The sequence below is a fragment of the Perognathus longimembris genome, chromosome 3, assembly GCF_023159225.1.
Source record: "Perognathus longimembris pacificus isolate PPM17 chromosome 3, ASM2315922v1, whole genome shotgun sequence".
Taxonomy (NCBI): domain Eukaryota; kingdom Metazoa; phylum Chordata; class Mammalia; order Rodentia; family Heteromyidae; genus Perognathus; species Perognathus longimembris.
The window spans coordinates 2,095,993-2,116,364 of NC_063163.1; the positions used below are offsets into that span (position 1 = coordinate 2,095,993).

General features: G+C 46.4%; 1 protein-coding gene across 1 annotated transcript in view; it reads right to left on the reverse strand.

Moving 5' to 3' along the window:
• Positions 1-20,372, reverse strand: part of Myo16 (myosin XVI) — a 328,439-nt gene that overhangs the window by 123,560 nt on the left and 184,507 nt on the right. The window contains exons 18-21 of the mRNA XM_048341097.1: positions 18,144-18,264; positions 17,027-17,098; positions 15,963-16,104; positions 2,767-2,839 (exon numbers count right to left, since the gene is read on the reverse strand). Of these exons, the coding sequence (XP_048197054.1) occupies positions 2,767-2,839; positions 15,963-16,104; positions 17,027-17,098; positions 18,144-18,264 (408 nt within the window). The remainder of the gene's footprint in view (positions 1-2,766; positions 2,840-15,962; positions 16,105-17,026; positions 17,099-18,143; positions 18,265-20,372) is intronic.

The window sequence follows — 20,372 nt, forward strand, 5'->3', positions numbered from 1 at the left end:
GCAAAGCCCCAGGCGTTAGATAGAGATTCTCAATCCTAGGTGCACATTGAAATTAACTAGGGAGCTTTTTCAAAAGCCTCGTGTCTGGTCTGACCCCAAACCCATTAAACTGGAGTGCAGCCCAGGCACTGATAGATTTTAAAAGCTTTTCAGGTGGCTCTGATATGTAGACATGATTGAACACACTGAGCTACAGAAGGAAAGAGAGAAAACACAATCCATTAGCCAATTTGCTCGTCAGTTAACCTAGATATATGTGCAAAACATGCCGTATATTAAGGTATTGTGTATGTGTATGTGAAAGAGAGTGGGAGAGATTTTATCTCAGATACTAATAATTTCTCAAATATGTCTGGAAGAATATATAAGCAGAGCCCCCAGAAAATCCACCATGAGATTTTTTTTTCTTAAAGGTTTATTCTTTAATTTTCAGTTGAAAATATATTTATTAATCTTTAGTCACAGCCCAAATGTAATTCCAGACAAAATTTTAACCCCACTGAAGGTGGCAGTTTGTAGATCAGTCAATGGACTCAAACCAGAATAAAACAAGTGCTCATGAAGACACTCACATATTTCTAGGTTTGATTCTGAATCACTATGATGAGGCATTAAACGTTTCATTGAAAGTGTGAGATGGAATTAATAGCAGAGAATGCATAATTTAAGTCAATGATCCAAATTTAAGGATTTAAGGTAAGATTTGTATTCATCATTTAGAAAATAATTTTATCTTTGTAAAAGACTCCTTCTTGCTATCATAAAAAGCAGGGGGGAAAAAACCTGCTAAGGAGATGACATTTAAAATCACTTACCTTTTTATAATCCAAAACCAAGAGTTAGTCTGGGCATTCTTTTATCTATAAATGTCTAAAACTAGCAATTCATTGGTTAGATGTGAAACAAAATTTCATTTGTTTGGTTTTTTTTTTGCAGAAGTCTTCAGCTGTCCATAATGTTCTGAAATCCATCATTGAAATATTTAGCAGAAAGAAGAATGGATTTGTGACCGAATAAATATTCCTTGATAGGAAAGCAACATGAATGTCAAACATGTCCTGGTAGCCAACACAAACCGGATGGGTAATTAAGCCCAAGGGTGGAGAGGCAGCCTGGGAGACAAGTCCCTGGTGGGTGTCTTCATACAGTGGCATTCCAGCTGGGCTTTCCGTGTGTCACAGGGAAATCAGTGAGTGATTCTCATGACAGCCATGACAGTGTGGGGCTGGAAAGGTGGCCTAGCGGTAGAGTGCTCGCCTTGCATGCAGGAAGCCCTGGGTTCGATTCTCAGCCTCCCATAGACAGAAAAAGCCGGAAGTGGCGCTGTGGCTCAAGTGGTAGAGTGCTAGCCTTGAGCAAAAAGAAGCCAGGGACAGTGCTCAGGCCCTGAGTCTAAGCCCCAGGACTGGCAAAAAAAAGAAAAGAAAATGTAAATGTGCCCATTGTCTAAGGTAAAGGTATAAGAATTCCATGCAGATTCAGGACACTGCTCAGAGGTCTGTGCAGAGTCAGCTGGTAACAGGCAGACTGCCGACTGGCAAGCATGGTCTCCTGGTCACCGAGGTCTGGTTCCTATCCTAGCCTCATCACGTGTGTTCTTAGGGCAAGCGATAAGTGAGTGAAACACAAAGGCTTCCTCTTGCACGCCAACACTTGGAAGGAGACCTAACCTGTGGTCTTGTTGCTCTTATTTCACATGAGACGTTGCAAAGTTTTGTAAAGAAACTACTTCACGCTTAACTCACCCTGGGTCAGAGGAGACAGAATTCCGGCGCGTCTGTAAACAAGACAACGCAGTGCAGTTCTAGAAATAAGACTGGTGCGTTGTAAACGGGTTCAAGCATTCCTCCTTAACAGCCACCCTGGTAGCTGGCCACCATTGCTTTATAATGTAAATACATGGCAGTCCGCCCCCAAAGTCCCTCCCGGGCAGTGTGCTGACTAGCTAGCATCTCTGTACCTCTGTCAATTATCCTGACTGTAAAGAAGGAAACAGAGGAACTGGAGATTCTTCCTCTGGGCCAAGACATCTCTACTGCCATGGCATGCTCTTTAAGAAGACAAAGCTAAACGCGTTACAAATTCCTTGATGCTAACGATAAAGCAACAACAAATTTAAAATCTCACCAAATGCTCTGTGGTTATAATCTGGAGAAGGGTAATAAATGCCAGCTTGGATGTCTGTCTTTCCACCTGTACTTTTGGACAGGTTACTTTCCTTCTCCCCTTGTGGAGGCAAATTGCATTTCTTCTCTCTTCATATTTAATTTTAGCTATACTTAATTAGATGGAGCTAGCTGTGTTGTACCGTGAAGATGCGCCAACAAGTTAGTCCTTTAAAAAAATGCCCTAAACTTTGGATGAATTAATGAATGAGGTTCCTCTAATTTACTTTATTGAGCACCTAATAGTCCCATGTATGAATATCCCATGGAGAAGAATCTGCAAATAACAGCATGTACACCATCCAGTATTTCTAGTCGGATGCTCCTGTCCTGGTGTGAATACATATGTCCTCTACCTTCCCCATCTAGCTGAAGTTGCATTTCCAGAAGCAGGACTCCTACCTTCCTCTGATACCGTTGTTTCAAACCAGTGGCTCTGAACATGCAAGCATGAAAAAGTGGAAATGTCAACAAACCAGGTACAGTGATTTTACAACACAAAAGGACTTCCTTGAAGCCGGTGATGTTAATAGAATGAATAAAGCACTGAGTTGACAAAGGCAATTGGAATTCACCGGGTGTCAAACAAGAGTCTACTTACTTGTTCAAATTCATTCTTCTGAAACTCTTCAAAGCCAAAGATATCCAGGATTCCAATATCCAGCGTGCGCGTGCTGGAGGAAGACAAGAGAGCAGGAGAGTGAGCACGCGCGCGAAGCCCTCGGCAGTGCCATTCCAGCCGGAGGAGCCACGCACGCCCACCCCGTGCCCCCGCCGGCCTTCACGACAGACAAACCGGGGTGCCGCAAACACCTTTCCACCGATGAGCGCGTGAAGCGTCCCGAGTGAAGCACCGTGCCAGGAAGGAGGGCGGGCAGCGCGGGGTGAATCACCACCCGCACAGCCTCCGCGCGCGCGCTCTCCCGGGTGGAACACCGCCACCGCAAAGGTGCTGCTGTCACCTGCCACGCGGGATGGAGAACAAAGAGGGAACGGGAGCCGGTCCGGAGGCCCGCTGTGAACCACACTTGGAGCCGGCGGCGGCCTCGGTCAGCCTCCCATCACAGTGTGTGCACGGAGAGGGAGGAGGGAGACCGGGATGGCGGTGACGCCATTAGGTCTGCTGACCGGCGGACGGGGGACCCGGGGCTGCCACAGGGCTGGTGCTGTTTCTTGCAAAGAACACTCAGCCAGCGGGGACTTCCAGCCGCCCAGAGGAGACACCCCCTCCTCCTCTGCGCGGACCCTGAGCGTCTCGGGTTCTACACCCGGCTCCCGGCCACAGGGACGCCGTTTGGCTGTGATTAGAGTTCTTGAGGATCAATACCCATTTTTGTGTTGGCAGCTGGATGTTTGTTTCCTCCCGACTTGTTTTGTCTAAACCACAGAACCAAATTGCAGCAACGCTTCTTCTACACCTGTAACCAATAATGGCAGAGGGTCTATGGGCCATCACTTCCCAGGGCAGGTGCTGCCTCTAAAGCGCAGTGGTCACCCTGGAGACGACTTGTCGTCCACGTCTGTGCCCTTAACGAGGAAGGGCGGCTCCCGAACCCTCCATACCAGCTTCCCACATCGAGGGACACAAAGCCACGAATGAATCACCCCACGTGTGTCAAAAAACAAAGGTGGCTTTGTTTCACAAGTCTGTCCAATAAGCCTGACAAAACGATGAGGGTTCGAGGTTAGAATAAGATTCTGGATTTTTGAATCATTTTAGCAACTACTGTGCTCTTGCAGAACAAATAAAAGAAAGGTTAGTTAGAGGCAGGCGTGGTTTTAAGATGTACGTTCACTTACTTTTAGAGGTTCTTTATAAGAACCTATGCCTATAGTCCCGCATCTTTCTGAAACCAACTGTACTCTCCATCCTGTCATATGAATAACACGCACAAAGACCTGCGTCCCGTGGGTGCTGAGCTGCGGGGTGAACTTCGTCTTTCTTCTGGCTGGGCATGCACGTGTGTGAGAGAGAAAGAGAGGAACAGTGCGTTTGTGTGGGTGAGTTTGCGTGAGGGTGTGGATGGATGTGTGGCAGAGAATGCTTGTTCAGGAGTGAGAGAATGGGAGCGTGCTCGTGCGTGCGGCGAATCGCGTGTGTACGTGTGTGTGAGTGCACATGCGTGTGCATGTGCTTTTCCCTTCCGTGATCTGCCTCAGGCTTCTTCCTGGAGCTCGGTAATAAAGCAGTGAGGTCTTAGTGTTGTCGTTCAGTCCTGGGTTCAAATCCTGGTTCAAATGTTTTTGGATAACCCTGGGAAAGTTAAATTTTCTAAGCTGCAGTTTCATTACATGTGAAAATAAAGTATACATTTGTCTACTTTGCTGTGGTTAGAAGTAGAATTAATAGAAATGAAGTTCCCAGACAGACAAGGCAGAAATCGCCTTGTAAAACAAAAATGGTCGGTCCATAAATTCACTATGCGACAAGAATGGTTCAGCTGGGTACCTAGTGACTCAGGCCTACAGTCCTACCTAACTCAAGGTTCTGCACCAGCCAACCTTGGCAAGTCCATGAGAATCTTGTCTCTAATAAACCAGCAAAACATTATGGCTCAAGTGGTAGAACACTAGCCCTGAGCAAAAGAACCGAAGACAGCAAAAGGAATAGAAGACTGCACCTAGGCCGTGAGTTCAGGCCTCAGGGCCTACAACCTCCCCCCGCCTCCCCCCCCAAAAAAAAAACCACACACACAGACAGGAATTGTAAATAGTTAAGAGGTCTATTAGAAATGTCAACAACATTAAAGTTGCCAAGAGATATAATTAGGATGAGAAAGACACTTTCCTCTATGTACTTTGGGAATTCAGCCTTCCTTAAAAACTAGTTTGCTTGTATGTGATTATAATTCCCAGTATTCCTGCCCTGAGACCCCTATTTCCACAAACAGGAAACTTCTAAGAAAACTGTGCAGTCTCAACACTGTTCAGAAGTTACAAACACCTGTGCTCACTGTGATCTTCATTACAGTAACAACAACAACAAAGAAGGATGACAAATAGGCTACATTAGAGACAATTAATTAAGCAGCATGCATCACAAGATGGATTAATTTAATGAAACTGTCAAGTTAGCAGAGAGCAGCATATAAATTCTTCCTGAGGAATAACCCAATTATTGAGGCAGGGTTATAGACCCCAATCACAGAAGACCTGAGAGAAACAGAGTAGGCCTGAGAAAAGAAAACAGATAGACATTTTATTTATTGTTTATTTTTACTTTCTTCTTACTTTACTCTGTATTTGCTTCCTTTAGTCTTTATTTACTCATTATTTTTCCACTCTTCCCTGTCTTCCAAGGTTTCAATTTTAGACACTTAAGTTATAAACAGCAAAGATCCCATTAATGTCCATGATGACAAGATGGAAACATGAGGAATGTTTATGATCAAATGTTCACAGCTAAAACAAAGGCTCAGAACAAACCTCTACTGTTAGGATTCGTGTGATTTCCACTATACTAAAATAACTGTACGGCCCACGAGAAATGAAGGGCCTGGTAAGGGATATGTCACGGAATGCCGGGCCTGGAAAGTTACTTATGGTTTGTGGATCATTAGAATCGTTTTATCTCTTATCCCTACCCTTGTTTTAAACCCTAAGTTTAAGAGTGAAGGGAAGTCAGGAGACGGGAGAGTGTGGTCCATTGGCACTCACATATAAATGTCAGCTGCCTGGGTATCATTGGGGAACTTGGTTTTGATTGGATTTAAGAAAAGGTCATCAATATCCGTGGATGCCCTGTTACTTCCTGCACTTCTGCCTTCTCTAGGAAGGGGACGTGGCGCTGACACAGAGACGCCCAGGCACAGGGCACAGTTGGGTAAATATACGCTAAGAGTCTGACCCAGACAGAGAGTAAAGCAAAGGAGGAGACCCCATCTGTGACAGTCGCTCTGTGTCAGTGCTATCAATGATAGCACTATTATGCCACGTGGAGCACTTATTCCATTGTCAAGCCCACTGGATAATTACAACCCACCTGCACGGCGTAGATTTAGTCTCTGGCCTTGAACTCACACATATTCAACAGAAAAAAAAAATAATCACAATTCCTGGCAATTTGGTAGACAGTATCCCCGAAGAAGGTTGATTTTTTTTTTCTTTTCATTAAACCGATGGCGTAGATATGAAATCCCCTCCGGTTCAGCTGTTCTGGTCAGGACCTGCGCCCCGGGGCCTGCGAGGCGCAGATGGTCTGACGACCCAGGATGCGTTTCAGAAGTCACCCTGCCTCACGATCCTGGACGCGCAGGTCTTGGAATCAGCCACGAGCCAGGGAGACACGCCGGCCAAGCCTCCGCACGCACGCACGCACGCGCGCGCGCGCGCACACACACACACACGCACGCACGCACAGATGGGCGGAGAGGGCGCGACGTGAGGAGTGGGGAAGATGATGATTCACAAGATATAAATGTTTTCCTAAAGATCTCATAAGGTTAGCCGCTAGGCTCAGGACAGGCATCCAGACCTTGTGCTCCCGAATGGCGCCATGAACACGGAACCCAGCTGGGGCTCCGCGCTCGTAGACGAGGGACCCCGTCCTTGACAAGGACACATCAGCACGGGATACGAAATCTACATGGCGTCCACACTCGCGGTGGGCTGTGCTGAGGCCGCTGCTCAGAATCCTCTTCCAATCCAAACCCCTCTGTGTTTTACACTGAGTCCAAAAGTAAATTTTACCGCCCTTCATGTGTGCAATCCGGTTATATAGCTACAGCCATCACATAGGCTGAATTAACCCACCGCCCCTCTCAATCGATGTCCTTTCCTCTTCCCCACTCCTCCCCCCACCCCCCCACCGCATGGGGAGCGGCTCTTCCTTCGCATTGGACCCCCGATCGTCACCCCTCCGATGCTCTGCTGGACCCGGCCTCTTCCCACTTCTCCACGCACACGTTCACTGCCCCTCGGCCTGCAGCCTTCCCCCCCCCCCCACTTCTCTCCCCCCAAAGTGTTTCCAGGAACACTTCTGAATACCTTTGTGACTGAATGGCACTCTTGGAAAGCGAAGGACTTCTTTATAATGAAAGTCTGAGGCTCATGGGGGGTGGTGGTGGGGGGGAGAAGGGGAGCGAACGATCTCCGAATTTCTCCCATCACTTGTGAAATTGACGGCTGTTCGACGGTGTTCTTCCAGTGTAAGTGCAAAACCGCTCACAACAGGGGTTCCCACGGGCTGTTATGAAAGCCACTGGCCCTTGGGCGACGGAGGCTTAACCGTCCTCCAGCGTGGAGATGGCCAGTCTCCACGCAGCCCGGTGGGCAGGCCCTGCCGGCTCCTGACCAGCCACGATCAGTGGTGGAGAACCACTGCAGCCGGCCGGGCCTCCCCCGGATTCCCCACCCACCTAGCAAACACCGGGCGGGGAGACGTGTTTCTAGTGACCGTGTGCAGCTGGGTCAAAGCCCGAGGCGGTTGCCCAGCGTGCCTTTCTCAGCCAGAACTCCCACAGAAAATAGCCCCCCAGTGACACGGACGGGGGATCCCCGGGTTTCTTTCAGGGAGACACAGGGTCAGCAGGAGCCTTGCTGAACCCTGCAGCAGAGCAGCCCAGGTGGGCAGCGGTGAAAAGCGCGGGGAGGGGAAGGAAACGGCTTCTACCCTTTGTGTGACGGACACCCGCGCGGCCCTCCGCACTGCAGAAAGAGCCAGAGACTCTGGATGCGGGAAGGTGGATAGCTGCCTAAATCACTACATGCCCTGAACATTGTGCTGAGGCTCTCTGATCAGCCTGGGGTGCGTGGGGGGGGGGTGGGTGGGTAACAGCCAGTGTGATGGCGCGTACCTATAATCCTAATCCTAGCTCCTAGAGAGGCTGGAGAGCAGGGTTATTGTTACAGGCCAGCCTGGGCAAAAGTCCCCCAGAATAGCTCTGAACAGCAGGCTAGAGGCCAAAGCACTGGGGGTGTAGCTGGTGTGGAGGTCCTAATGTATGTTGCTCACAGGGCACAGTTAGAGAATTCTAGAAGTGCCATATTCTCATATAGAGTTGATAAATCTACGTGTGTTTTTTTTTCCCTCTCCCGAAAACATGTAATTAAGACAAAAGTATAACATCTCTTCCTTGTTAAGAAGTTGCATAAATCCTTTCACAAATATTATGATTAATGTTTAATTACTGTTTTGTCCACAGTGGCTGGCAGTTGTTACCACGACCTTGCTACATGTTAGCCATGGTTTCGTGTTCATGATCTGGTCATTTATATGTGTGTGCGTGTGTGTGTGTGTGTGTGTGTGTGTGTGTGTGTGTGTGTGTTATAATGTCCACGGTACTTTGACAAAACCCTAATCTTTTTTACATCTCTGGATTCTTCTACTTGGAAGTAAAAATGGATCATGCAAAATAATGAAGAAAAAAAACAAATGGGAAATTACAGAGAAAAGGTTTTAGCTCTTTAGGAAATCATTATAACACATACAAGTGCTTCAGTAAGGAAATGGAACAGAAGGAAAATTATTTAGAAAGCAGGTTTTGTCTCAGATATTTGCTAAGTGGCGTGGTTTTGGTTGTCATGGAAATAGGCAGCATGATTTAAATAAAGCTACACCGAAATAGAAATCACTCATACTATACTGTGAAGAATCAAACAAACCTCATTATTTAATGGAAAAATATTCTTTAGTTTGGATAAAGGAGGGGAAACCATAGCATGTCGGATTTGCTTTAATTTTAGGCTTGTTCTTTAATCTCTCAAACAACAGGAAGACAAAGTATTTAGAACTAAACAACAAGATAGGCACTACAGATGAGGATTCTGGATGAGTCTAGAGGTAATTAGAGAGTTCTCTGTGGATCAGGGCAAGGAGAGACATTCCGGTCTGGAATTCAGAACACAGGAAAGCAAAGTTCAAAGAAAGCATAACTAAGGATACAGTAAAACTGCAGAAATTGGAAAAATGGCATAAAACTGGGAAATGACTAAACAAAAAACTGTGTTTTGAAAATACCGTTCTCTTTATAATACTGAGGATTGAACCCTTGATCAAAATTTAATCCTACATCTTGAGGCATTCTCACAGATAATTTATGTTTTTGTTTTTGAGTTACAGTCTTATTCACTTTATTTGCAAATTTTTGGATTCTCCCAAATTAAGAGTAAAATCCAATCATTGTCTCAGAAAGAAATGTCACTCAAGACATAGTGATAACTAAGAAAACACCCTGTCTTTGTGATCTTCTGGGTTAGAGATTTCACCAGACAGTAAAGGAATGGGTGTACTTAAGTAAAAACTGTTTTAAGGAGAAGGAAAACAAAAACTATGCTATTCCATGAACTCTTGAATAGAAATTTGAGAGCAAAGCATCATATAAAAAGGAAACAATTAGAATCTCATCTTGTTAATTAAAATAATGTAAAGTAAAATCAAGTGTATCATGACCAGTATAGTATAAACTTAAAAACTGAGAATAATTTTTCTGTTTTTCAGGCAGAAAAAGTTTATTGGGGGAAGAGCAAACTGCCAGTCTGCACAAGAGGAAGGTGTGCAGAAACCCTGAGCATAATTTAACATAAAATATTCCTCAGTTCATGGGGACACCTACAAGCCAATATGTTGAAAATTAACTGTATAACTCAGGGGCGGGGAGAATTGGGGTGGAGGGAAGGAGGTAGAAACATGAGGGAGGAAGTAACAAGTTTGGCAAAAGAATGTACTCATTACCTTACATTTGTAACTGTAACCCCTCTGTACATCACCTTGACAATAAAATGAAATTTAAAAAATTAATCAGTACAATAGATAGGAAAGAATAGGAGAGTGGATGATTGTCACAATAGATTTAAATATAAAACTAGATAAAACATAGCAGGCACTTAGGACAAGATATTTCTGTGGATATGTAATGGCAAATCATTAGAATCTTGTAATCAATTTGGAAATAATACTTGAAAATCTAGCGTCATCAGAAAATTTCCACATTGCACTAGAGGTGCTGTCCTATGCAGTAATGTAAGGGAAAGAAACAAGAGACGTGAGGGGGAGAAGATCATTGTGACAGTTCACATCAGAAAATAGGAAGATAAATCTATACAAAAATATGAGAACTATTCTGGGTGCTGGTGGCTCATGCCGGCAATCCTAGCTACTCAGGCAGCTGAGGTCTGAGGATAGAGGTTCAAAGCCAGCCCAGGCCAGGAGTCTGTGAGACTCTTATCTCCAATTAACCAACAGAAAACCAGAAGTGGAACTGTGGCTCAAAGTGGTAAAGCATTAACCTCGAGCAGGAAAGCTCATTGACAGTGCCCAGATCCTGAGTTCAAGCCTCACAATCGGCATATGTATGTATGTACATATATATGTATATATATATTCACACACACACACACATATATATATATATAATATGTATGAGAACTATTAAGAAAAGTCAGCAGGACTTGTATATGAATGAACAACACAAGAAATTCAAGATTCACTCTTCTAACAAACAACTAAAATAAAGAAAAATAGTGCTGATCCTCACAAAACAAACTACTAGAAAAACAAATCAGAAAAAGTGGTGTAGTACTCTGGTGGGAAAAATAGAAACATATTTAAAAGAAGAGAAAAACACATAATGTTTAAAGATAAACCATATTTCTGAAAGAAAAGAATCAAGGTCCTAAATGAGATAGTTTCCCACATACGAACCTATGAACATGTTTCTAGTCCAAATCCCCAAAGATTTTTCTTTCTGAAAAGTCAAAGTGGTTATAAAGTTCATATGTAAAAATAAAGACCAAGTGATAACCAAAAAGTTATTCAAAATAAGAACTTACTTCAGAAACGAAGTCATTAAAACAACAGACTATTGATACAACTTATCAGGGGGTGAGTGAACTAAACCTTAATTTCAGGGCTGTAGGGCCATAGAACGGACCTTAATCTTAAAAAGGGTAGGTCTCATTAAATATTCAACAAGCATACAAAGCCATATCAACTTTTCATATATACAGTGATATTCCTGTGATATGCATCTAACACTTTTGGAAAAAATATTAAGATGACTCTGGGGTAGAAAAACTAGGTGTATGTTATATTCTCTGTATATGCACTCGTGGAAATGTGTAACAAAACCACTGGCCTGTGTAATTACTATACACTAATAAGAAAGAGAATGCCCATGATAAGGCCCTAACGTTGGACCATTCCACCCCACTGCAGAAATCTCAGTGTAAGGCTGTGGGCAGGTTCCATGGTACAGTGCAATCTTGCCTTGGGAGGCCTCCCTCTGGGCACATAATCAGGAAATGCAATTCATTCCCTCCTGCAATTCTGCCACAGACACACCCAGGGCGGACTAATAGGCATGCACAGCAGAAGATATGTACAGGAATACATAGAAAAAGAAGCGGAGCGTGTACTTCTAGCTCTGGCTATCTATTTCTGTGACTTCAATAAAATACCCAGGCTAAGCTACAAAGTCTAAATTCTAGATGGTTGGTAGGTACATGGGTGCCTACAATTATATTACTCTGCTCTCTTCTTGATGATCATATAGTTTCCAGAAAGGAGTGACATATCATTTTAAAAAAGGTGATATATCATAAAGAAGGCTAATATGCATTGAATGAAAAAAATCCAAAATTAAAAGAATGTGTTTTTATTTTCTCTTGAATACACTGCAGGTATTTTATTATTTCTGTGAGGAACCTGAAAATTAATCATGTAAACCCACTTATTAAGGACTGAGTACTTTCAATATAATTAATAAGGCGATGCAAATTATCTTTTTAAAGCAATAATTACTTAAGAATGGATTTTTAGTGTTTTAGATTCTTGTCGTCCCTGCGAGCATCTTTTGTTTTGCAATTCTCACCAGAGAGTTTAGATCTTCTTAATCATTTCAAGATAGTTCCATAAGGGAGAATGTTGGATGTAATAAAGTAAAGTAAAATGCTTGGTTTTAATTAGCTTCATTTACATACACTGGATTCCTAATCGTTTCTTTGTTTCCAGATTTGTGTTTTAAATGGTTGCTCTGCCCCGGCCTCTAGCGAATTTGTTGCAGACATGGATCCAATTATGGATCAATTGAGGAAAAGATGAAAAGAGCGAGATTTCGTCTGAAACTGTCAAGGGATGACAAGCCCAACACATGCTGAAGTATTTGTTGGGGGAAATTAACGTCCAAATTCGATATCACGGTAGTAGTCAGAAGAAGCTATGCCACGTCGGGGAGTTCGCCTTGGTTAGGTTCCTTCACTTCCTTCGGGCTCATAGCTCCGCGGGGTGTCACACACGCTGCCCCCGAGGTGTCTGGAGCGTGACTGCGGATGGGGGGGGCCTGGAATTCCGCAGCATTGAGCCCGCTGCTGTGCGTGCGTGCCTGTCTTTTGCTGAAATACCCACTTGAGCTCTTGACATGAAGAGACACCATAACGAAGTGCTGCGGACGGCATCAATCCAAGACAAACGCGAGTAAGTCGGAGAGTACTCGGCTGTTATTTGACAGGGACAGCAATAAACTATTTTACTTAAAATTTCCCAACTACTAATAAACAAGCTAGTTTGTAGTAGAATGAAATCCAGCCGGAGTATTAAGCAAAGAGAACTTAATCCAATGTGACTCAGTCCTCTTGGTCCCTCGCCTTCCTTTCAGAGGGTCGCAGGAACGATGGACGTCCTCTGACCCTCATGCGGAATGCTGGCCTTTCCGACCTGCTGATGGCGGTTCCTGTTTTATATTAGCCTGCAGAATTCTTTAAGGCTGCAATTATTTTTCCTGTGCACGGCATGAAATACGTTCCTCTAATTTAGGAAGGCTCGCTAGCCTCCGTTACTGAAAAAGTGCAATATTTTTTTTTCCCTGCAGAATTGTTAAATTGCTCGGTGAAATTCTTACCAGTGCAGCTTGCCTGCCTTTATTTGTGTTCTAGCATGTTCTTCAGTGCTGTCAGATGCTGTGGCCAAACACACTTCCCTGCTGTCCTTGCAAGACCCGCAGCCAAGGTGCTGGAGATGCGTTCCCGTCTCTCGTTTCAGAGCATGAGCCCCCTCATTCGGGAAGCCCTGTCCCCTGGAAACATGGCGGCGTCCACAGTGTTCCTTACTCAGAGCTTCGGAGAACACCTGGGCCCTTGGGTATAAACTTGCAGGTGAAATCTTCCAGGAACCAAGAACTTCTGCAGACTTCAGTCGCATTTTCCCTGGGTGGGGAGGGGGTGAGGAGTTGGGAGCCATGCTGGTGCTGCTGAAGGGTGAAAAAGCGAGTTCTAAACAGAGCTGAAGGACACGGGGCATCCTTTGGGAGTCAGACAACAACGTCTCCCAGGACAGCCAACCAGCTGGAAGTCTGCTTCCCACATGGCTTCCCCAACGGGGAGAGAGCTTGAAGCAGCCAAGCTTCCGGCTCTGCCACTTCCAGGTCATCCTCGGTTCAAAGGTCACACGCGTCGTGTAGGGGGAAATGTCACAGGTTGCCTGGGATGGTGCTTGGCAAGCACTGAACTCAGAGCAAAGCAAACCTCTAAACGAATGGAAGGGATGGCGGGTGTTCTTATGGCTACATTTACCATATCTCGTTTTCACCTGTGTGGACCACAGCGTGTTGGACTCTGCCTAGCGACTGAGTTTTGGGCAGGGCTGAAGGTTCGATGCAGCCTGACCACATGACATCTCAGTCAGCGTTTCTACTTGGAACGTGGGGAGTGCAAGTCTTAAAGGCATTGCCTTAGCAATGCTACCTCTTTTGCTATAATCCAGGAAAGGAATCCTACGAGTACACATTCCACCTGCTTCTATTTCACTCGCTTTGCTTCATAACTTGTAAACGTGCATCCCGATTTATATGAGAAGAGAGAAATCCACAAATAAAAATAGAGCGTCGGGAATTATCCCTGCCATCAATTTCAATGTGTTCAACAACCTTACCCACAGCAAGGAATATCGTTTTTAAATCATCTCGGCTCACATGATTCCAAAACATTCACACGTGAGAGAAAGGCACCGGGGAAACAACGAATGCCTGTTCTATGGTTATCCAAATTTCTGAGACTAGTCTTTGGATTCGGGAGTAGGGCTGCGTGATTCTGTAAAACCTTAAGCTTGCCTTGAACTTCCGTGAGCGAGAAAGTCACCCCATTTACTGAGGATTTAAATGGAAGTTCGGGCGAGGCTTGGAAATAACCGAGGGGGGCATGGGGATTTCAAGTCAAGTGAAGCACTGTCTCTTAGAAGCTGGGCTGAGAGTACATCAATTTACATCTGATCTCATACTAATCCTTGTCTTTCTTCATTTGCTTAATAGAGAATTGTGTGGAAAAGGAGGTAGGTCAGAGAGGAGGAGATAGCAAAGAAAAAGAGGGAGGGAGGAAAGAAAACAGTCACAAATGTGCATCTCCCAGTGCCATTCTGAAAGGGCAGCCTGTAGCCCTCAGCGATCTCTCCCATTGTCTCCCTCCCCTGGCCCCAGGAAACCACAAGTCACATTCTATTCCTATATATTTCTGTTTCTTCTTTAAATGGAACCATACATCAGGAAAGGAAAGGAAAAGACCACATCACACGTTTACATTCTAACCTTGTGGTAAGACACTCACTGAAGATAAAAGCGTAATTTCTTCTGTTGACGTTTGTTATTCTTTCTCTTTTTCTCTCTCTATGTCTACAGTCTGTGTATGCAGCCCCAAACCTTGACCAGATGTAAGTATTTCCAACCCAAATTTCAAAAGATTCAAGTGGAAACTTTCTAAAAATTTCAATGTGCAATTGGATTTATATATTAAGTATGCACACTAAACAAGATCAATTTGATACAATTAGCGCTAGTAATGAGCATTCATCATAATTAGGAGAAAGTCAAAACTTAATTGATAATAAGAAACTTGTATTTTGCTGTTGCAAAGTGCAGAGTCTTCATCATCACAAATACGAAGTGATTTCTGTAGAATACAGATTGCGCAACCGTGTACAGATCATAGACCATACTGACCATGCCAACCAATGTGCACTGGGATTTTATATGTGAACACTGAAGAGGAATTTTAATATCCACTTACATTTAAAAATTTCCGGAGAGGTCTTATGTTTACATAAGAACTTTCCAATTAACGTATGTTGGTTTTAATGTGTCCTAAGAAACCTCTAAAGGTAACAGTTTTCAGGAAGTTGATCAAGAATCTCTCTGCAGACAACAAAGAAACTCTCAGCAGGTTTCACTCAAAAACACACACGGGTGTGGGAAGCCTTCTGGAGACAAGCTGGCTCTCAGTTGTCTGCTCAAGGTCATCAGGACTGACAAGAAGAAGGAAGTTTTCCATTGACAAGATGCCGCGCGATTCTCTAAATTCCCGAGGATCAAATAGCCCTGAAAAGGCGACTGCTTAAGGGTGATTAAGGGGAAGAGCCCACGTGATTACCACGGAGACCCTTCACCAAGCAACCCATCAAATGTTTAAAAAAAAAAAGAAAGCAAGGGGGGAGAATTACACACATCATCAAATTGGTTCTGAGAGAGCCGCTTGTGGGACGTTCGGCAAACGCCAGGGCTGCAGGCTGTCTTTAAAGGTTTATCTCATCTCTGTGCCTCAAGCCGCAAGGCTACTGCCCCTCCATTCCGGGGAGGGTGCATTTGCCTCTGTGCTCTTGAGAAGTAGGGTGGAGCACTCCTCAGTATGGGCGGGAGGGAGAGCGGGCGTCAGCCTCCATCTCTGAGGGATAATCACGATTGACACCTTGGAGTACAAGGCCTTGGCTGGGATGGCATGCTTGAAATAAGCCATACTGGAAGGCCAGCCTCTCCCGGAGCTGAGCTCCTGGGCGCGCGTGTTCCAAGTGCAGAGGACCGGGCGTCCTCGAACACCTACCTGCTGTGCTCCTCTGGACCCTGCAGGCAGCAATTCATGCTGTTCACCAGAAAGCCGAACAAACGACTGTACAGGGCCTGGGCCAGGAGATCGCGGTGAAACTCGGCCTTTGCCGTGGAGTGCCGCCGTGTGATCAAGTCTCCTAAAATAGTAGAAAAGGAGACACGGGAGCCCAAGGGGTTCCCTCGTGCGGGGCCCTAACCTTCGACCCCATCCCCCAGAGGACGTTGGAACCCCACGGGGACTCTGACCGACGGCCTCTGCTGGTGACTCTGCCCTTCAAAAAGCCACGACAAAGAAGGACGCTCGCGGAGAAGGATTATGCGGAGGCGTGCTGGGGTCGGGTGTAGCTAAGGATGAACCTCAGAAGTTAAGTGGGGTCCATCACAGAGGGGCATCCGCTGCCCTCCTGCAGGGACGGGCTTTCCCCCAAAAAAGTCAGGGTGTCTCTGCCAGACTGCAACCCGCAGACGCAAAGCACACCTGCATGTCATAAAGAGGACTTCCGAAGCCGCGTGGATGGAGGACAAGATGGCACCGCGCTGGATAAAGGCTCACGGCCACCGCGTGCAGCGCCACTGGAGAGGAAATGATGGGCAGCTGCTTCCGGATGAAGCCGGCACCCCCCAACTTAATGGAGGAGAAGCCGTGGGAGGGCAGCTGGGTGGATACCAGCCTGTGGCATAATGCCCACCCATTCTTGATACCCATTAAATGGCTGCCATGGTTCTGAGCAGGAGACTGAGGGCAGAGGTCCGTCTTTACTGACTAGGGTCCCTAAATGATGGGAATAAACCACCTCAGATGGCTGGCTGGCGTTAGACTAAGTGGCAGATTAACTAGAGAGGTGCCCAGTTCATCAAGGTGGTGCCAGCCCCCTTAGGATTGGCATCATGGCGCTGTCGTGATGACAACACGGCTAGTCCTGTTTTTGACGATAACTTCATAGAAATAGCCTCGCTAAGCATGGAGAGAGTTGCATTTAACTTCCACCTTTGGAAAAAGAACAAAGAAAAAGACCCTACGTTATACAGAGATGTGAGTGAGAACGCGAAAGGATGTACCTTTAAAATACTGAACCTCGGTTGTCAAGGCCGACGCCAGCTCATCTGTCGATACTTGCAACATCGCGGCCACTGAAATAAAGCAGCACCATAAATATGAAGTTAGTGTGCATTCTTGTTACACTTTTTTTTTTTTTTGGACAGTCCTGGGGCTTGGATTCAGGGCCTGAGCACTATCCCTGGCTTCTTTTTGCTCAAGGCTAGCACTCTGCCACTTGAGTCACAGCACCACTTTTGGCCATTTCCTATATATGTGGTGCTGGGGAATTGAACCCAGGGCCTCATGTATATGGGGCAAGCACTCTTGCCACTAGGCCATATTCCCAGCCCCTAGTGTGCATTCTTGATGCTAAGAACACTGTATTTTATACTTATAGTGCACGGGTTTGACACGCACGCACACACGAATGTGTGTGTTAGAGAAAAGTAATTGCTACAGCACTTGTTACATTGAAGTAGAGAAACATCTTAGAGTAATCAAAACATGAATAAGTTCTTGTGGCTCTCTCTGTACACTAAATCATAGCAGGTGTTTGTTTTCGCTCCTTGTCCTCACAGATAGTGGTGAGATTTTTTTTCTTTTTCTTTTCAAAATTCCGTATTAAGTCACTTTGATACGGGTGAAGGTAGGCTGTTTTGGACAATCTGTGGTTTAAAGGTAACTTGAAAAAGGTTGGGCGTGACTAGCGGTGCGATGGCAGGGGGGAGAGAGATTTCTGGCATGGTCTTGAAGAGGAAGTAATTACTATCTGCTTAACATTTCTGAGAGAAGACAGAGCCCTGCAAACACCCAGGTGCAGTGGGCGGGGTAGGGAGACAGCACCCGAGGAGAACAATGCAAAACCCACTGCAGTCTGCACCCCAGCCCCAACGCAGCGAGCGCCGTGCATGAATGGGAACCGGGGAGCACATCTTGGTCATCACACCCGCGGCCTTTGAGGTGGAAGGAGCAGGAGTGGATGGCGCAGCAGCCCCGTCCCCTCCCCCACCGCAGGCTGCTCCCGGGCGGACGAGAAGCCGAGTCTTCCACTGGCTTTGTGTGCTGTGTCTCCATCTACCGGCAGGACCACAGAGCTGCACAGCCCGGGTTCCCGTGAAGGGCGGCGGTAGGGCTGACCTTGCTCTAGGAGCTGGAGGTCAGAAACAAAGGCTGCGTCCGTGTCGGTGGTCAGGGCGGTGAACTGGATGTCTCCCAGGTGTAACACTGCGGCTAGGATCGTGAACAGGTTCTCCACCTCCTGCGAGACAGACGGAGAAAGAAGACGCGTGAGGAGGTGGCGGTAGGAGACGGAAAGACCCACCCTGTGTAACCTCAAGCACTCTACGGTGATGTAGACCTTTGATCGCAACTGTGACTTTTCTGACCTACCTACAGAGTTGATGAAGGAAACAGAAACTGCCAATATCTACGTTGGAATCCAACGCATGCTTCCTCTAAGTCAGTTTTTCTCCTCTCCCATGTAAGCATCTACATCTCATGGCTCAGCGCATCTCTCCTCTACATTAGTGTCTGTCTTTCTCAAACATGAGGGCGTAAGTGTATGGTTTATAGATAATCGTGGCCATACAAACAGCGCTGGGGTCCTTTCACCTCTGATCCAGGCTCCTGGTACCCATTACAGACCTAGAAGTCGTGTGCCACCAGCTGATGTGCGACTCTGGAAGGGCTCATGTTGGGAAGAATGAAAACACCCACACGCGGTGAGACAATGTGCTGATTATTTTTAATACATTTGGAGGAAAACTCATGGGAACAAACGCATGTTCAAAAGGACTCTCTGTGAGCGGAAGGAACGAGGATGTTTGCCAAGGAGATGCTCTGGGCACCTGGAGCCCTGCAGAGAGGAGAGGCGGCCAGATGATTCGTTTTGGACAGTCGTCTCGCAGTGAGAATGCAGAAGAATTAAGAATACGGGAGAAGGAGTCTCCATATTACCAAAGGCTTAGTGTCAGGCTTTCAGGGGCGACATGGGTAGAGCCCACGGGGGTGAGTGACTGAACTGCTAACTTCTCAGTTCCTTAAACTGTGCCTGCCAGGCCTCGGTGGACAGCTTCCGCAAGCCCGCTCCTCGGATGTATACAGACACGGTCGGAGCCATGCATTTCCCCAGCCCAGCCCGTTTCCATCACCAGGGCAGAGCCGGCCGCTGCCGAAGCCAGGGAGGGCACCCGGGTGGAATCTCTCGCGTCCCTTCCGGCTCTGCCCCTTCTCATGTGCCTGCCAGCTCCAAACCGGAGATCCGTGTCTCCGGCAGAATCCACTCCTGCCGTACAGGACAGCGCTTTCCCAGCTTCCTAAACCACCCGCTACTTATTTCTTCATTTTTACCTCTCTCATAAGTCCCACACATTTTCTTTAACTATTCTGGACAGCTGCCTAACAGACACCCCTTGGTTCGCCCACTTAGGTGATGGAAGCAGATCTGTGCAGATGGGCACACGTGACCATGGGGTGACTTCCAGGCCCAAGGGAAACGCCAAGCCCTCCGGGAGGCTGTCACTCCGCCCCTCCTGGAAGAGCCTAACCAGCCCGCTGTGCTGCTGGGAGGGGGGGGTACGTGTGAGAGAGATGGAAGGGCAGAGAGCGGGAAGGAGCAGGAACAGCCTCCCTGGCCCTGCATCTTCTCATGTGTTTGGATTTGAGGGCCTCAGCAGACCAGAAACAGCTTTCTTCCAGTCCTAACGGAGGGAACCTCTCTTTTCCAAGCGGAATAATTTGCGCCTTTCAGCTCACTTGAAAGGGCAGCGGTGATGGGAGGGAATCGCATGTCTTTTATTACGTGGACGTCTGCCTCTTAGCGTAAAGGTTACTTGGTTCCCTACCAGCCACCTTCCGCGGCAGGTAGGTTGTGCTGGCTCTGCCTTTGAGGATCAATCGTGGATTTTCAAAGCCCTGTTTCCAAGCAACTGGTATTTTGGTAGACTGGTTCCCTGCCCTGTCTGTTGTCCCCGCTCCCTATAAGGAAGACAGAAATGCCAGGCGTGGAGGCACGGGGAAAATAAGAACAGAAAGATCCAACAGCAGGTGCACAGACACACAGGAGATGTGAGTCCCACCCAGTCCAGGAAACACGGAGGCCAAATGGGTAGAGCCAAAAGGACCCGGACAGCATCTGACGCCACAGTCCCCACACAAGGGAGGGTGGACCAAGTAAGGTGTTCCGGAGAATTAAGGGGAGTCCCATTCCTGGCCCTGTCCTGTGAACTCCTTTCATCCACCCCCAGTCACTCATTGCCTTCTTAGCTATAACTGTGGGAAAGGGGAGGGGAGGAATCCAAAAAACAAAGGCCCAGATACATACGGGCTTCAGAGCAAAATAATAAAGAAATTATCTACACCTGTAAT